Genomic DNA, 16,588 nt, shown 5'->3' on the forward strand with positions numbered 1-16,588 from the left:
AAATCATAAGGGAAGTATTATTATGGCTGAGAAAACCACCGGTCCTTTGTTTTGAAACAAATCCTATCATTTTTGGGGTTGTTCCAAAGGAAGTATGCGTAAGCGCAGAACTTTATTGATTATTTTTTTCGACTAAATATCCCATGTATCCAAAAGGATGGACATTTGCACATTGCACAACAATGATGAATGATTATCCATCAACTTTTGTACTGCAATTGTCTGGTAACCAATTCAGGGTGTGAGCTGGGATAGGCTCCAGCACCCCCACGATCCTTGTGAGGATAAGCAGTTTAGAAAATGCATGAATCGACAAAGGCTATCTACTAATTTTTATTATTTTCCTGCGGTTCTGTTTAAATGTCGGCATAGCATTTATGTTAGTGATTTTCTTTTTTATTTCTTAACAAGGATATTTTTCTTTCCAAGATTATAAATACAGTTTGATGAAGTGTGAAGCATAACTTTCCAGCTTTCCTACACTTATCTTGGAGCCATAATGAGCTTGCATGGTTTTTTGAACATGCTGCTGCACATTATCAGTTGAAACAATGCATCTCTGATTCCTGCACTATCACAATCCACACCGCTTCGACGTTGTTGCCTCTAATAATGTTGACCAATCATTCTGATGGCACTCATCGGCAGTTAGCCAATGAGAGGACAAGAAAAACATTGAGGCTAGCAACGAGGAACAGGGAGAAACAGTGAAGTAGGACAGTAGCAGACTGCAGTCATAGTCCCATGCTACACATGGGTACTCTCTGAGTCACCCACTGGAGGCTGTGCGTGATTTAACAGCTGACTCTGACAGGGTGTTTGTTTTTTTTTATCCAAGTGTCACTGTACAGACTCCCAGCAAGTGAGAAAAGAAAAACAACATGCCCTAGACTCTAGGGCGATCAAGTTAGGAGCAAAAAGCCCAAAATTTGAAACTGTGAGAGTCAAAGAGACACACCTAACGTCTGAAGCAGCAAAACATAAATCAATCTGCCAAATCTTTTGAAATATAATGATGGATTTGAGCATGTTTTAAGTGAATAAAGAAAAAATGAAACGTGGCAAAGAGCCACGGTATTTACAACATATTTTTAGAAGCTGGGAGCCGCATGCAGCTAGAAAGCCGTGTGTTTGCCACACTTGCCCTAGAGTCTCAGCCAGACACATAATGAGTTCCCCCCAACTTCTCTACTCCCTCCATGCCTTTTGACACTTAAGATAATTCCTCGGCAAATCATCCGAAAAGCTCTGGCCATTGTGCGTTTTAATGGTGCATCAATACATTTTGGAAAATGGATAGTAGCCTTTTTCCTCATTGGGCGATTTATTGACCTTTTTAGTAGAGCAGTTTGGCATTGTTGTTGGCAGATTCTACTAAGTGATAGAAGAATAAAAATGTCAGCTGTTTTGAAACGCGGCTGAATGTTTGGTAGTGTTTTCTTCTGGTATTCTGGTGTAAATGTTGGGTATCAATGCTGGCTCTACATGCAAAAACATATTTGATAAATTATAGTATCCACACACGATTATGTGATCGACCCATATGGATACCATTTATTAGTAGTTACTTGTCATTTTACCAAATTAATGGATCTTTAAGCATGAGATCACCCCTAGGCCATTGGCTTCAGTTACAAAAGTGATTAGACATGCAGTAGTCGTTAAAAATATAACCTGGTGATGCTAAGAATAGATACATTTTCGTTGTTTCTCTAATTTCCCACAAGAAAATAATTTCAATGGACATCTTCAACTGCAGATGCAATCAAAACTCTTTGTCTTTTTCTACATAATATGATTATATCATAATAACAAATTTGATAACTTCATAGGCAGGTGCAACTCTGTGCTCTGGAAAGAGGGCACTGGATACGGTAGTGAAAATCAACAAAATAACAAAAGCAGACTCCTTCACATTTCCCTTAAAATGGGCAGACTTGTTGACGTAACATGGTTTCTGTCTGAAAATAACGGAAAGTGGTTTGATCAGTGGAAGGTTGACTTGCACTTGCTATGAGGAAGTACAACAGATGGCCCTGGCAGATCACACAAATGTGGTAAGGGAAATTTGTCCACTGAAACAGTTACTTACAGACCGCTCTTTCTCCAAAATCATTTGAGTACCAAATTCCAAACACATGCCATTACCTGTGCTGACAATAATTTTTTAGTATTTTTTGTACCAAAACAGATGGACACAGTCTCTGAAAACAAGCCCCTCTATCTCAAGTTCTGTGCTTTTAAATAAAAAAAAAAGTTGAATAATGGCTTATATTTCGAAACATCTGCTAGATAATTCACACATGTCTAAAAGCACAAATATATTTAGAGGTTTCAAGAAAAAAGGGATCAAGAAAAAGGGCTCACGCCATATGCTATTTATACCCATGATCCCGCTCATACAGTTTCTGTGTTGTCGCTATCTTTAAGCTCTTATTACATTGACATGAAGGTTAAAAGCCTCATTGCTCAAAACTGCCCAATAACCCTTCAACAGAGAATGGGTGCTGTGGCATTTATCGAGGGGAAATGAGTGTAATGTGGCATAATGCTCTATACATCATTATGCGGAGGTGTCCGACAGCATGGCGAAGAGTGTCGAGGTTCAGCCGTATTTCATTATGCTCCCGGATGCAATAGAGGCCTCATTAACATGCATGGCCACAGGTTGTTGTTGCCCTAGTTCTCTTGGTGTCAGGAGCAGGACCAGAGCTTTAGTCTAATCCCTTGACTATGACTTGCTTGTTAAACATGAGCTATTCACACATCTGTAATGGTTTGGTAATGATTGCTTTCAGTGCACGTTTGAAATGACTGTTTTGATATGTGTGAGGTAAAATGATATTGATAATATTGTTAACAGATATTATTCTCGTCATGTTCTTGAAACAAGTATAACATATGCTTAATTAGAGCCACATTATGCTTGGATATATTTTAAGTGCAGTATAATTGTGGTCATTGACCTTATGCATTGACCGAGTCTATCATTGTGATTACTGTTATTAGTTTAGCTAAATGAATCATATTATGCTTATAATCAAAAATTGTATCTGGTAGAACAGTGTAGTTTGAGAAAACCCATGCAGAGAACATCCAAACACCACACAGGTGGACTGACCTGGTTTTGAACCCAGGATCCTAGAACTGTAAGGCCAACATGCTAACCACTCATCCACCTACCTGATCAACTCATATTTTCATTTTCTAAAATTAAGTAGTTGTAGGCGAGGGAGCATGAAGTTTACCTTGCAGGTCTGCATGAAATTTATAAATTTATAAATGGAATGCACATATATTAAATTATTTGTGGCAGTATGCTGGTTAGACAAATTCTAATGTTTAATTCAACCATACAAAATGGAATAGATTATTCCAAAAGCTTGGTTTAGGTTTCATTAAAAATATATTCTCTATGCAGTATTTGCACATCATGTTAAATACAGTTGTTTTAATTGGTTTTACAAATGCTGGACACTTATGGTTAAGGTTAAATCATGTGTCCTTAAACATCTAGAATGAAATATAATTGAAACTTCAAATGTGAGGTGCCAAACTAAAATGGTGGCCGGAAGTAAGCACAAGTAATTGCTTTGAATTGAACTACTGAAAGATTCAGCTTAACCTCAACATTTTAATAGTCAAAATATCATTTGGTTGCCAACACTGTTCATCAGGCTCAATATAGCACATTCCTCTGTATAGAGTGCAAAATATTGTGTGACTCTCATTTTAAGGTATGGGTAAAAAAGCTAAGAGGATGAAAAGACAGCATTGCAAAGACAGGCTCTTCTTTTCTGGGCTAATCCCTCTTACCGCAAGTGTGATAAGTATGCTTTGACTTAGCCTCAAATTTCCTTTTGCATGCATCCTTTGCCAAACCAAATCTAAGCAATGCCAGCTAAGCAAGGCTGTGCCTATGCTACAGCTTCCAGGGCCTGGTCAGATTTAAAAAAAAAAGGAATAAAATCAAAATGCCTGTGCCTATACTACAGCTTCCAGGGCCTGGTTAGATTTTTTTAAAAAAATCTAAATGCCTGTGCCTATGCTACAGCTTCCAGGGCCTGGTCAGATTTAAAAAAAAAAAAAAAAAAGAATTAAATCTAAATGTCTGTGCCTATGCTACAGCTTCCAGGGCCTGGGCAGATTTGAAAAAAGAGGAATAAAATCAAAATGCCTGTGCCTGGATACTGTCATGTACACTTTTTTTCAGTTGTCATGATAGTATCAACTCGAGGTGTTGTCTTTGTTTATGTACATCGCTCAGTGCTCACAGGAGGGGCTTTGCGACAAAGCACATGTATTCAATGAAATGAGAGGTAAAAAAAAATAATTAAAAAAGAAACACTGTTGCATTAAGCGATAGAGTCCTAGGTCCTCAATAGTTTAAAAGCGCAAACACCCTGAATCTCAGTCTGCTTTTTATAAGTTATCATGACCAATAATATTGCAGTATGTAAAGTGGCATATAAACTGGCCTGGCCTCATGAATAAATCCCTGTAATTATTGAACATAATTGTATTTGTCATAATAGAGCTTAAACTGAAACATCGAATGCACTGTCAAAACTCTATATCCATGCAGCTATTCATTGTTTGTTGTAAACACTAAAACTTGTCTTTGTGGTTTTCTACTTTTGTGCAAGAAGTGTGTGGCTATAAAGTTCACCTTCACAAAGGCACGATTAACCTATGGATTCTTGCTCCAGATTAACATGGCATACGTGATGTAATTTCCTATTAAAATCCTTTCAAGTCAACCAATGCAAATATACCCGGCAGCAGTGAAGGTCACTCAAAGACGATTTCAAGACTCATTCTGAATTTCAAGCAGTGGCGTGCAAAAGTTTACGTACCCTGTATGTGCCCTTTCCCTTTCATACTAATGTATACCCTCAAATCACAACATATATATTTTAAAATGATTTTTTTCCTTGTGGTTTTCCATTCACTTCAGGTTGAAAAATAAGTCTCAGTCAGTGGATATTGCCAGTCAAGGTTTCTCCCCGACGCTGATGCCTGCTTCGCCCCTCAGCAAAGCAGCCAAAACAGCCACTGTCCTTGCAGTGCAAGAAAACAACACCGCAAACTCCCAGCGTCGCAGCCCACGGCTTAGCGAACTGAAGAGAGGCTATACCATTGGTAGGTGATTTCTTTCCTCTTTTCTGTATCGACTTCATATTCTATTGTCATAGAGACATTGAAACCTAAGGGCACGTTGTTGTATGGAGATAAATGTGGTGCAAAGGTAACTTGTGCTTTTAGATTTACCCCCAAAAATATCTGCAATAAAACTCAATTGTAGTTTTAGTTGGTGAACCAATTATAACTTTTTGTCGTATACAAAATAATCTAAAATCGTAAATGGTAAAGAACTAAACAACAGCGCAGAAAAATAATCTGTAATTGTTTCACATTTAAGTACTTAAGGTCAAAAACAACCAAAAAGGAACACCTACCAATGGTGTAGCCTCTCTTCAGTTCTTAGACTTTGGCCTTGAGGAAAGCCGTTTGCTTTTTTCGTTTTACAAACACTGTACAGGCAAACACGAGTGGCTTTTGCACTAAATGTCATGCTTAAGCATATGCAAAAGCAATTAATTCTGTTTGCGTTAGGGAAGGTACTGGGTGCCACAATGAATAATTTTGAATTATCAGTAAACCTGTTTTAGTTCTCTAACCTCACATTTATTCGTTCATTTTAATGCCTCTCACTGAGGTCGTCATAACATAACTCTGTGCCACACATCTGCACTTTTAGATTGAGCTCCGCAAATAAGAAAAACACAAGTGCATTTTCAGTAAACGACTATTACTCGGGTGAGTACGAATGTCATTGCAGATTGTCACTTAAGGCAACATCTTGATAGAGAGCTATAGTTAAAACTTAAAAATTGGAAAAACGTCAATCAAATCACCATTTTCTCTGCCTGTGGCACATAGAGAACTTTAGCCCTTTCGTGCTTTTCCTATTTCTGTGTTTTGCTTTTGGAGATCTTATTTTTGTCGCTTTATCAGTTTTGTGTCCTCGTGGGGAGTCTGAAATCATTGCATTTGCTATTATTGCCCATAGGGTTGACAGATATAACACTTAATAGTTGTCTAGTTACACAGGATTAACTTGAAAGTGAGGTGATGCCTCAAGCAAGAGTCTAAAATCATTTTTATGAGCATAAATTGCTTATTCGCTATTTTGGACTTAGTGGGCATTTGTTACAGAAGCCACATTGTTTGCATATGTTTGTTTAGGGAAAAAGAAAGAAATACAACTTATACTCCAGAGCGACTTAGTATATGTAGGGGATATATATATATATATATATATTCTTATATATTCTGAAAAATATGGTACCTTTTTTCCAGTGCCAAACAAATCTGAGCATCACAGTTTCTATAGGCTGATTGTAGAATATTCAATTCGCCTCTTGTATTCAGCCCACGTCATTGTGACAGTCGGCAGTAATGGCCTGTCTGTATATGGCTTTTTCTACATCACATATCATTATGACAGCATGGCTCCATAGGGAAAATAAATTGCACTTCTTGGAAGATTGTCATCAGGGTCTTGTCTCCATGAAAGCTGCCTGGTCAGCTTGGTATTTTCACCTGCATACAGCCGTGTAATATCTTCCAGTACAATATTAATCATTTGGGGATCTATAAATGCCTATAATTAATTATAGGGAAAAAATTGAATGAACCGTAGAGTGAATAGAAATGTTATTATTATTTTAATCCAACACGATTGAAGATAAATAAACCATAAGTTCTTTGCATGGACACACATAGTAAGAGTGCCAGCTGTTTTTCTCCCTTTTTTTTTCATTCATTCATCTTCCCTAACCTCGCATCCTCGAAAGGGTTGCAGGGGGTGCTGGAGCCTAAACCAGCTGACTTCTGGCGAAAGGCAGCCTACACCCTAGACTGCTCGCCAGTCTGCTGTAGGGCACATAAAGAGACAAATGACCATATACACTCACAGTCATTCCGCCACCAGCTGGAATCGAATCCTTGCCAGCCCACACCGAAGTCAAGTGGGTGAACCTCTACAGCGGGGGTGGTCTAGACCGGCCCTTGAGAGCCCCTATACAGTCTCTCTCCCTCCAACAACACACCTGAATCAAATAATCGGGACCGGTATGAAGCTTCTGGACAGCTTGCCGATGAGTTGACGATTTGATTCAGGTGTGGTAGAGTCGGCTTCCTCCTTTTTTCAAAACGTTAAAACAAGAAGATTTTTTCTTTGTTCATTCAAATTGTTCAGGATTGTCAACAAAAAAGTATACTAAATATGAAGGCAAATATATGTATGTATGCAAAATGAGAAAACCTTTTTAAAAATGTATCTTTGAAAATGAATTTAAAAAATGCATTTTCCAATGGGATGGAATTATGTGTGGCAGCTGAGTAAACAGAGAGCTTAATAACTTAAAATTATGTCACACACAATGAAAAAACAAGTCAGTGACAAACGAGAGTCGAAAGCGCACGAAACAGGAACTCAACCACAGCTGAAGCTGATCCCGGAGAAGATTCAAAAGTTCCCAGAAAAGGGGAATTTGGACAGACGGCCATGCTCAAACTGCCAGTAGCCACTACCCCATTTTAGGCCAGTTCTAGCATCTGCATGGAAGGTCTTCTCAAATGTTGTGGCCGCTAACCCACACATATTTACATCATATGCCTGCAGCGCACTGACCTCGGTTCTGGCATCATGGAGACGCAACTTCCTTCTAGTAAATGGGAAACCAGTGAGGTGTTGGCCAATTGAAAAGTATTTCTAGCACAACTATTTCTAAATAGATTACCACATACAGGATGTGTGTTTTATCTTCAGGTGAGGTTTAAGTTTGTCATTTGATAACTTTGCAATTTTGTTTTTATATCTTGGTAAAAAGTTCTCTCATCGACACTTTTTGTAACCTGAATATTTTGAATGTAGAAGGATTCACAAGAAGAGGTACCACTGCACTTATGAAAAATCTGCATGTTAATGACCTTTTAGACCAAGGGTCCCCAAACCAGTCCTCAGGGGCCGGTGTGGGAGCAGGTTTTTGTTCCAACCAATCCAGCACAGACAGTTTTATAAATAAGATTTCAGCAGAAAACAAGAAGCACCTGACTGCAATCCATTGATTGCACTTGTAGTACACCAGATTGGTGAAAATGTGGCCTCTTTCTGGTTTGGAATGAAAACCCGTACCCATTGCGGCCCTTTGTGAAATAGTTTGGAGACCACTGTTTTAGACTGTCAATGTGTTGCATTGGGCTAAACTCATTCGGGCACTGATTGGGTGACTATGCAAGCTCAGCATAGTTTCTCTCCAACACCTGACAGAGCAAATGCTAATAAAAAAGACACAAGCACGGTACAGTCAAGAGTAGTGGTACCATAGCAGCCATGAGACAGATTACTCCCCTGTTAGTTATTCATTGGATTTTCACTGCCAGGTCGAAGGGGTTGGAGTCGTTGCTGGGGGAGCAATACACTAACCTCCTGGAAGCTTTCAACAAAGTGAGCTCAATATGCAGTTTCATGAAAAAGACTCGGAGGTCAGAATTAAATCAACAGATATTCAATACATTGACCTGATTGATAGTGTGAGATTTTAATTTGCAGTTTTGTTGCCTCTTTAATTTCAGAAGGAGTTTAGCTTCAGTGTGCTTGTGATGAAAGTGTTTCCCCCCGATAATCCGACATTGGAAGCTAATCAGTGGGGTGTTTGACGGTTATATCCAACACTGCAGGCTAGACACAGTGGTTGTTTTCATCCTGCATTTGTTGTTTGTATCTCAGGTGGATTTGGTGTTTACACGTCAGGATAGTGGCCAGAAGTGCCAATTATATACATGCCACAGTGACACAGTGGTTTATAATAAGCAACTTACCTGCATGTAATGTTACAATGAAGGTCAAATGGGGTAAAGCTCATATTATACTGTGTCTGATGATTCTTTTTAAAGAAAACCATCTCTTAAATGTTATGTGCAATTCTGACATTTAACTGTGTTATGTTAACATACGCAGGCTGTCAATATGCCTCATTCTAGCAGCCTAACATTTCCTCATTTTCTAGGAAAAGCTAATGAGAAAGGATATACAAATCAGGTTAGTATGGCATTTTTTAGTCGTCTGTTTAACTTCTAGTTGCGCATTCCGTACATGTACGACCAATAATGTTATCTACTGGAGGCTACAGTCTCAAGCAATTAGTTTGAGATGCATGCATCTACATCCGTCCACATGCCATACATTGTATTTCATCTACATTTAAGTCAATTTCATGATGATGTTTGCCATGTTGCACTGCTTTGCTGAAGAAGTGTTGTGTCATTCATGAAATATTTGTACAAAAGGACAAATCTTTTGAGTGAAGTGAATGAAATCTATTGATCCAGTTTACCTGTGAACTTTTAAGAGTTCAGAGTTTGTCAAGCCGATCAAGTACGAGGCTATAATTACCGATCAGCCAATGAAAAAGTAGCATTGCTGTATCCGAAGGGAATTTGATATCATGCGTTTCCAGAAGGGGAGACACAAGCTGGCTGAAATGAACCAAATTACCCAGGGACAAAAAAAATGCCCAAGTACATAAAAGACAATGGTAACAGTAATTCTTCTCTTTTATCCATCACTGTAGAAGTCTCTGATGTTTTTTCTCATCAAATCTGAACACATGGCGAAGGCATGAGCTGGTACCATTGGCAAAAAAAAAATCATACAGCCTCTGTATTTCTCTGTTGCAGCCTTGCACATAGCCCACTTACTGCATTGCAATTTTGTAATCATGTTACACAAAGCAATTGAAATAAAGTCAGCACATTTTTCATGCGAAAGAAGAAGTAGGCGAGAGCTACTTTCGTGATCTGAATTTACATGAAATGTATTCCGGGGTAGATTAAGAAGCCCCCTCCCCACAAGCGTTTGTATAATAATGAGCTAACGTTATTACGTTTCGTACTGATTGGGTGATAGTATGTCTTGCAAAAGAAGAAAATGTCTCTAAATGCTGTTATTAACACATCGATGGCTCAAAGCTTTATTTTAAAATGATGTGTAGTGGATGATTTATACAATTATTCATTTTTAGATTATAAAATTTGACAAAATAAATTTACATCTGTGATGACAGTGTGACAGTGTGCAGTCCAGTTTGTAGTTCTCTGTTAGCACCCTCAGCCTTGCTATAGCGCTTTTTGCCAGCAGAGCTACTTGTGTGCACAGAGATAAGCCTGAGCTCTCTTGCCCTAGTGCTACTGGCTGGTCACGTAGCCACCCAAGACAGCATGGAATCCACGTGATCCAATGAAAGGCCGTTTATCGCTCCCCTCTCCAACTTGGGCTTTTTGCAGCCACACAGTCATTCCTTTTTGGTCCATTGTTCATTGTCTCCATATTTCTCCCATCTTCATTTTTTTTTACCCGCTAGTTTTTGTTTCTAGTGATAATTTTCTGACTCTTGGGTGCAGTTCCACTTGCTCTGTATGCTGTAATGCAGAGCTACTTCAGGAAGTTGATTCTTGTTCTTGTAGTGTGCCATGCCCCCCTGTGATACTACTGTACTGTTCATCTTAGTCAGCACTATGACCGGTTTTAACAGGGTTGGTGACTTGCCCGTCGAGGGGGCCCAAACCATCGTGACTGCCCACACGATGCCTGCCGGAAGCTGAAACAGTAATCATCATCTGTAGAATTTGCAGCCTGGCAGAATTTCTGTGACAATACAAACTATTCTTTGGAGTTAAAAGACTTGATATTTTAACTGAATCCTCAAACGAGTATATTTGAAGCACACTATATAAAAAATCTTGAATTGTGTCAAGACCAAGGTCAAGATTTTACAGGCACGCACATGGAATAAAAAGAAACACTTATCCTCAATGTCATGGCCATTTCTATGATGTCAGAGCTGCATCTAATGTCCTTTAGATATTTCCCTGGCATTTGTCATTTGTAAATGTCTCCAGAGATGATCCATAAAGCCCTTAAATCAATTCTGGGTTTTTGAATAGCTCCTGTAACCTTCATGTTTTCAAAGATGTGTGCTATTAGCCAGCCTCTAAGTATACTCTACATTCACATGTTCCAAAGTTAAATGCAAATTTTTATCTACGAGGAGACATGCAGTCATATGTATGTCAAACTTCATGTTGATCTAAATCCTTGGATGTCCTCACAACAATGACACTAAGATTTGTAGATACTATTTCCCCGACTTGGATTACGATGACATCTAGCTTTATTCAAACGGCTCTGCAACAGGGAAAAGTAAAGCAAGACACCTGCAACTGAAAATGTTTGCACTTCTCCACTAAAAAAAGAATCATATGCAGTACATTATATTAGTCTACTGATGTAATATTTTTCCTGGGTGTCTTTTGGTAGCTCCTGTCTTGATGAGGTCAATTTATAAATGCCACACTTTCTGTTTCCCATACTTAGTTCGAAAAAGGCTTTCACCATCCCCTGCTTTGGATTGATTACACATACCCCAAATGAAAAGTAAGCAGTTTTCCTGCAATCAAACGCCAGGTCCAGCCCGTATATTGATTTATTTCACAGTGCAAAGAAAACAAGATCTGCCACTTCATATAACAACTGATATTTGTTTACTTTATTCTCATGAAAGACTGGTTTCACGTGTAGAGAACTATTTGAAAACTTAACAGTAGCTATTATTTATTGTATGTATTATATAGTAGTAGTGTTATTTTCTTTACATAGTCAAGTCACATTTATTTATATTCCCCTTAATGGAAATAAAATGTCTATAAGGGCCGAACACCTAAAGAACAGTTCATAACTCCCAAAACCCCAACAGGGCAAAAAAGGAAACTTCGGGAAGGGCCACAAAAAATAAATAAAAATACTTTAGATTTTTGTAGCTTGGCCCTCCTTCATGAGCACAGCATTATTTTCCATATTCTTTATCCTCAACTCTCAGGTCGCAAATCTGGAAAGATATTGATCCTCTTTATGTAATCCCTAATGGATAATATGGAATTATATTTGTTTTTGCTATCTATGATTCTCTACACAAGACAATTGCAAATTGTGATGATTTATTATTTATCATTCATCATTGATCATTTATTAAAGTTTCAAAGAGGTTACCTTTTCCTAGGAGGGAAAGTGCCCTAAACCTATTTATGACAAATCCATAAACACCTTGCGCCCTACATTGCTTGTTCCTCATTCTCTTCTTGCCCCTTTATTAGAATGTACTGCACATGTTTCAGGGTCACATTTGCCATGCAGTGGTTTATCTAAGAGGAAGAGTAGCTGGAGGACATGAATTAGCTGGCCAGCGGTACGCGGTCTTCTCATACGGGTCATTGCTTTGGACATTTACTGAATATCAACTCTCAGGAAACAGTGACAAAGAAACATAATGGCAAACGAAACATTCATCAGGTTGCAACCATTCCATCTTGTTGCAATCAGTTAGAAGCAAGCTCGAGGGGCAGGTAGACTTGATATGCAGCCGTGCGGAAAAATTAAACCGTCAACAACCTATACATTTTACAATGAAAAGTACTCAATTACTCAGTTCAAATATGTGGCATCTATTGTCGGATTTTGTGACAGAAACAATATCCAACGGTGATGCATGCTGAAAGTAAAGTCACGATTAATGCCCTCTAGTTGTTGACAGTTTGTATTTGGGGACATGTGTATGAGGCAGACATAGTGAGCCGTGCACAGGCTGTGGGCTCTATCCTGCCACATTTAATTGGCGGCTGCGTGTCCTGGCAGCTTCTGACCATCTATGACCCATGAAACGTACAGAAGAAGGGTAATATAATGATCTCATTATTTTATGACTCCTGAGTAAAGCAGTATTTTCTCCAGGACTGTTGCATGACGGCTACATCTTGATCTTATTCAATTTAAGTTTGTGGTTGACTAGGAAATTATTTTAAGATTCTCTATTAATACACAAATTAATCAAGTGTATCTTATTGCAAATTGCTAAGATGTTATTTTCATGTCTTAGGTGTAGTTGCTTGTTGTTTACTTATTTCTTCAATTTTTTATGAATTTAGTGCATATGCTATTATTATATTTTTTAGTGTTTGTTCTCCTGTTTTCTTCTTGAGCATATTGTATTGCAAATGCGGCTTTGTCTGTTTTAGTGTACCGTATTTTCACGACTATTAGGCGCATCGTATTTTTAGCCGCAGTGTCAATAACAAGTGCTATTTCTGTATTTTACACACACAAAGGATGTGCCATTCTTTTAGACGCAGCTAGGCATGGCATTAATATATTATTTATTGATGAATACGAACCGTTATAGCGCTGGCTTAGCTACGGAAGCAGCCATAGATGCTATTTCCGGTGCGCAGTGACGGAAGCAAAACTGAGTTCGGTTGTACTTTATTTAGCCATTTTACAATGTACTCACGTCATCATCACCCACAAAACCATCAAAGTCCCAGTTTCATTACCACTATCTGTAAAAAGGGGGCGCTATGTTAGATGGCTTACTTAATCACCAGTTGGTTAGGAGTAATAGAACATATTTGGATTTTACGAGGGGAGGGGTCAGTCTGCTGGCAAAATGCTGTTTCTGTTACATATATCTGATGTCACCCTTAAGTTTTACATTTAGAGATGTTGAGGGATAAGATATGATGTATTTGATTGACACCAAGATTGTCTGAGCGCAAAGCGACTGGCTTGACTTGATACAGATTTTCCAAAAATATTTTTTACCTGGAAATATTGAATGACACATTGCTGAGTGTAAAATACACACATAGAGTTTATATTTAACTAGAATATGTGTTAGGTGATAGTGACCCAGTCAGCTCGCTCATCATCCCTGCTGCTAAGCCTTACAGAACCTTTATAAAATTATAATATGATTGTTAATTTGAGAAGAAAAACGTTCAACTCAAAATGTGTTTATGGCCTTGTGAATTAATTAAAGCTACATATTTGCACCCCAAAACTGTTTACAGTTCATCGTAATTATTTTTATATTTACAGTGGCATCACAAGTGGTGTCCTGTTTCGTTCATCTGCCTTCAATCCGGGCAGGGTGGTGTCGATTTCCACTCAGTGGTGCTGTGATTGAGGTTGTGTGCAACTGTTCGTCTAACTCGGTTTTCCCTACGAATGACTGGCAACCAATTTATAGGGTGTAGTCCGCCTTTTGCCCGAAGTCAGCCGGGATAGGCTGCAGCACCCCGCAACCCTGACAAATTGCTAATCAATGAATGAATAATATTTACATTTAATTAAGTTTGGATATTTACTATTAATAAGCCTCTTTAAATAACACCCTGAATGAAGTAATATGTCCCCAGCTACAAATGTAACCCACAATTATCCATTTACTGGGCCTCCTTGAAGGTGAGATTCATTATCCAATTTAGTGTACTTGTGGAGCCGACAATATCAGGTGATGGATGTGTACTGTCCAGAGTGAAGACAGTTTTACAGCAGACAAAGTGAGTCCTGAATTTCTTGCCACCTGTCTGTTTGGCTATAATTTTCTCTGATCCCAGAGCGCACTTGTATTGCATTCCCTTTGGGGAGAACACAGGGAAAAAAAGGCTTATGTTGGGCAGTCAATGTATGTTTCTGTGTTTTTGTTGTAGCTTAGTGATTCATGGAAGGCCTTTTGGGCTAATGATGAAATATACGACTATGTCCAGGTTTAAAAGAAAGCAATTAACTCTGTCCCAAGAATTCATTGCAGATGACAAATTGGCCCATGACAAAATGGAATGTTTGTTTAGAGACCTTTGTCTCATTGCTGTTCTTTCTCTCTCTCTCTTTTGTAAGGGTTATTGTCTAGGTTTTTTGTCTAAGGCTGTGCTTTATTATTTTTAATAAAGTGCCCACATTAATAGAGCTATGGCATACAGCAGATGTGTATGTTCTCCTCTTAGCTTTCACACATGCATGCACATTGGCCACCAGAATTATACTATTTTATTCCAGTGTTTCACAACAATTTCTGAGCCACATCACGCTTTCTGCATTGCAAAAATCTCAAGGGGCGACACCGGCTGAAAGGCTTCTATATTTACAACATAAAATCATTCCGATTAAATTTTTATCAACAGAAATAAACAAGGGCGTCCCGATGGCGTGAGATGGTTAGCACGTCGGCCTCACCGCTATGGGGTCCTAGGTTCAAATCCAGGTCACCTCCACCTGTGTGGACTTTGCATGTTCTCCCCGGGCCTGTGGGGGTTCCCTCTGGGTACTCTGTTTTCCTCCCACACTCCAAAAACATGCATGGTATTCTGATTGTACACTCTAATTTGGCCCTAGGTATAGGTGTGAGTGTCGGCTGTCCCCCGCCTTTGGCCCGGAGTCACATGGGATAGACTCTAGCAACGATCCTATGAGGATAAAGCGGTTCAGAAAATGAAATGAAATGAGGAATCAAACGAGGCACAAAAGAAAGTATTTCAATGTCTAATTTTTACCACCGACCTTACGTCACCAAATGTTTGCGGACCCCAGAAAAACTTCCGGTTCATGTGATTTAAAAATAAGTAATTTGCCAATTCTATTCTCATAATTTAATACCATTTCTCCCAAAATTACAGTATCTTGATTAAGGAGTTTTGTTGTTACAGACTTTATGCCGCCAAAAATTGACAACCATAATACCAAACAACTTGCATTTCATATAACATTAAAAATAACCAATCATATCTTTCATTATTACATTATGGTTCATTATATTTCAATTTTAATCTTGTAATATTAGAATATCCACAAATAGTTGGTTAATTTTTTTTCTAATCTCATGAAATTACATTGACCATCGCTAATGGTGCAGTGGTTTTGAAACACTGCTTTATTCTACTTGTACTTGGAATTAAATTAGTAGTGAATGTTCAGCTTGATTCATAAACAGCTATTCAAATGAGATTTGCCCATGAGGAAAGCAGAGGAAAGTGGAAATATTGGAGGTGGGAGGGACTTGTCATGGATGTGTTCTTCCTCCAAAGCCATTGGTCATCATTTGTCAATCTGGCCTGAGACAGTACATACAACCACAGAGGATAAATGGCCATGAGCGGGGGCTGTGGAAGTGTCAGTGAAAGATAGCTTGCTTAGACGTCACCAGTCATTGATCTGCAACGGCCACAATTCTGGGAAGGAAACGTGGGCAGTGGATTGAACTGTTGCAGAAGCAGGTTATTGTCAGTGTTGATGGTAAAACTCATCAGCCAACACTTTGTTTCTTTTGCTTTGCTTCTTCTTACTCAGAAACCTCATTGAGTCTTTAGCAGCACATCACACCTGTATGTACCGGTGACAAAAATAATATGCTTTCAGCTCACAAAATAGTTTTTTTGTGTATTTGTTGGTATTGGTTGAGCATGCCAGTAATGTATGGCAGTAGTAATCTTGACAATATACCCGTTGCAATAACAGTAATGCGACAATGCATTTTTTAACCTTGAGGTTCTCTGTAAATTTTCACATTTTGTGACCTTTAAAGAGCGTCCTGCTGGCATTTTGGATGTCTGTGATTCCATTTTTTTTCAGTTGGCACATATGCCTCCTCTCACTATGACACGAGTTTCTCTTCAAGGAATGCCTTCAAGCCAT

General features: G+C 38.6%; 1 protein-coding gene across 5 annotated transcripts in view; it reads left to right on the forward strand.

The window, feature by feature from the left end:
* Positions 1–16,588, forward strand: part of oxr1a (oxidation resistance 1a) — an 83,858-nt gene that overhangs the window by 22,861 nt on the left and 44,409 nt on the right. For all 5 annotated transcript variants that reach the window (XM_077719989.1, XM_077719988.1, XM_077719992.1 and 2 more), the window contains one exon: positions 4,958–5,142. In XM_077719989.1, coding sequence (XP_077576115.1) covers positions 4,958–5,142 — 185 coding nt within the window. The remainder of the gene's footprint in view (positions 1–4,957; positions 5,143–16,588) is intronic.

The sequence above is a fragment of the Stigmatopora nigra genome, chromosome 7 (assembly GCF_051989575.1).
Source record: "Stigmatopora nigra isolate UIUO_SnigA chromosome 7, RoL_Snig_1.1, whole genome shotgun sequence".
Taxonomy (NCBI): domain Eukaryota; kingdom Metazoa; phylum Chordata; class Actinopteri; order Syngnathiformes; family Syngnathidae; genus Stigmatopora; species Stigmatopora nigra.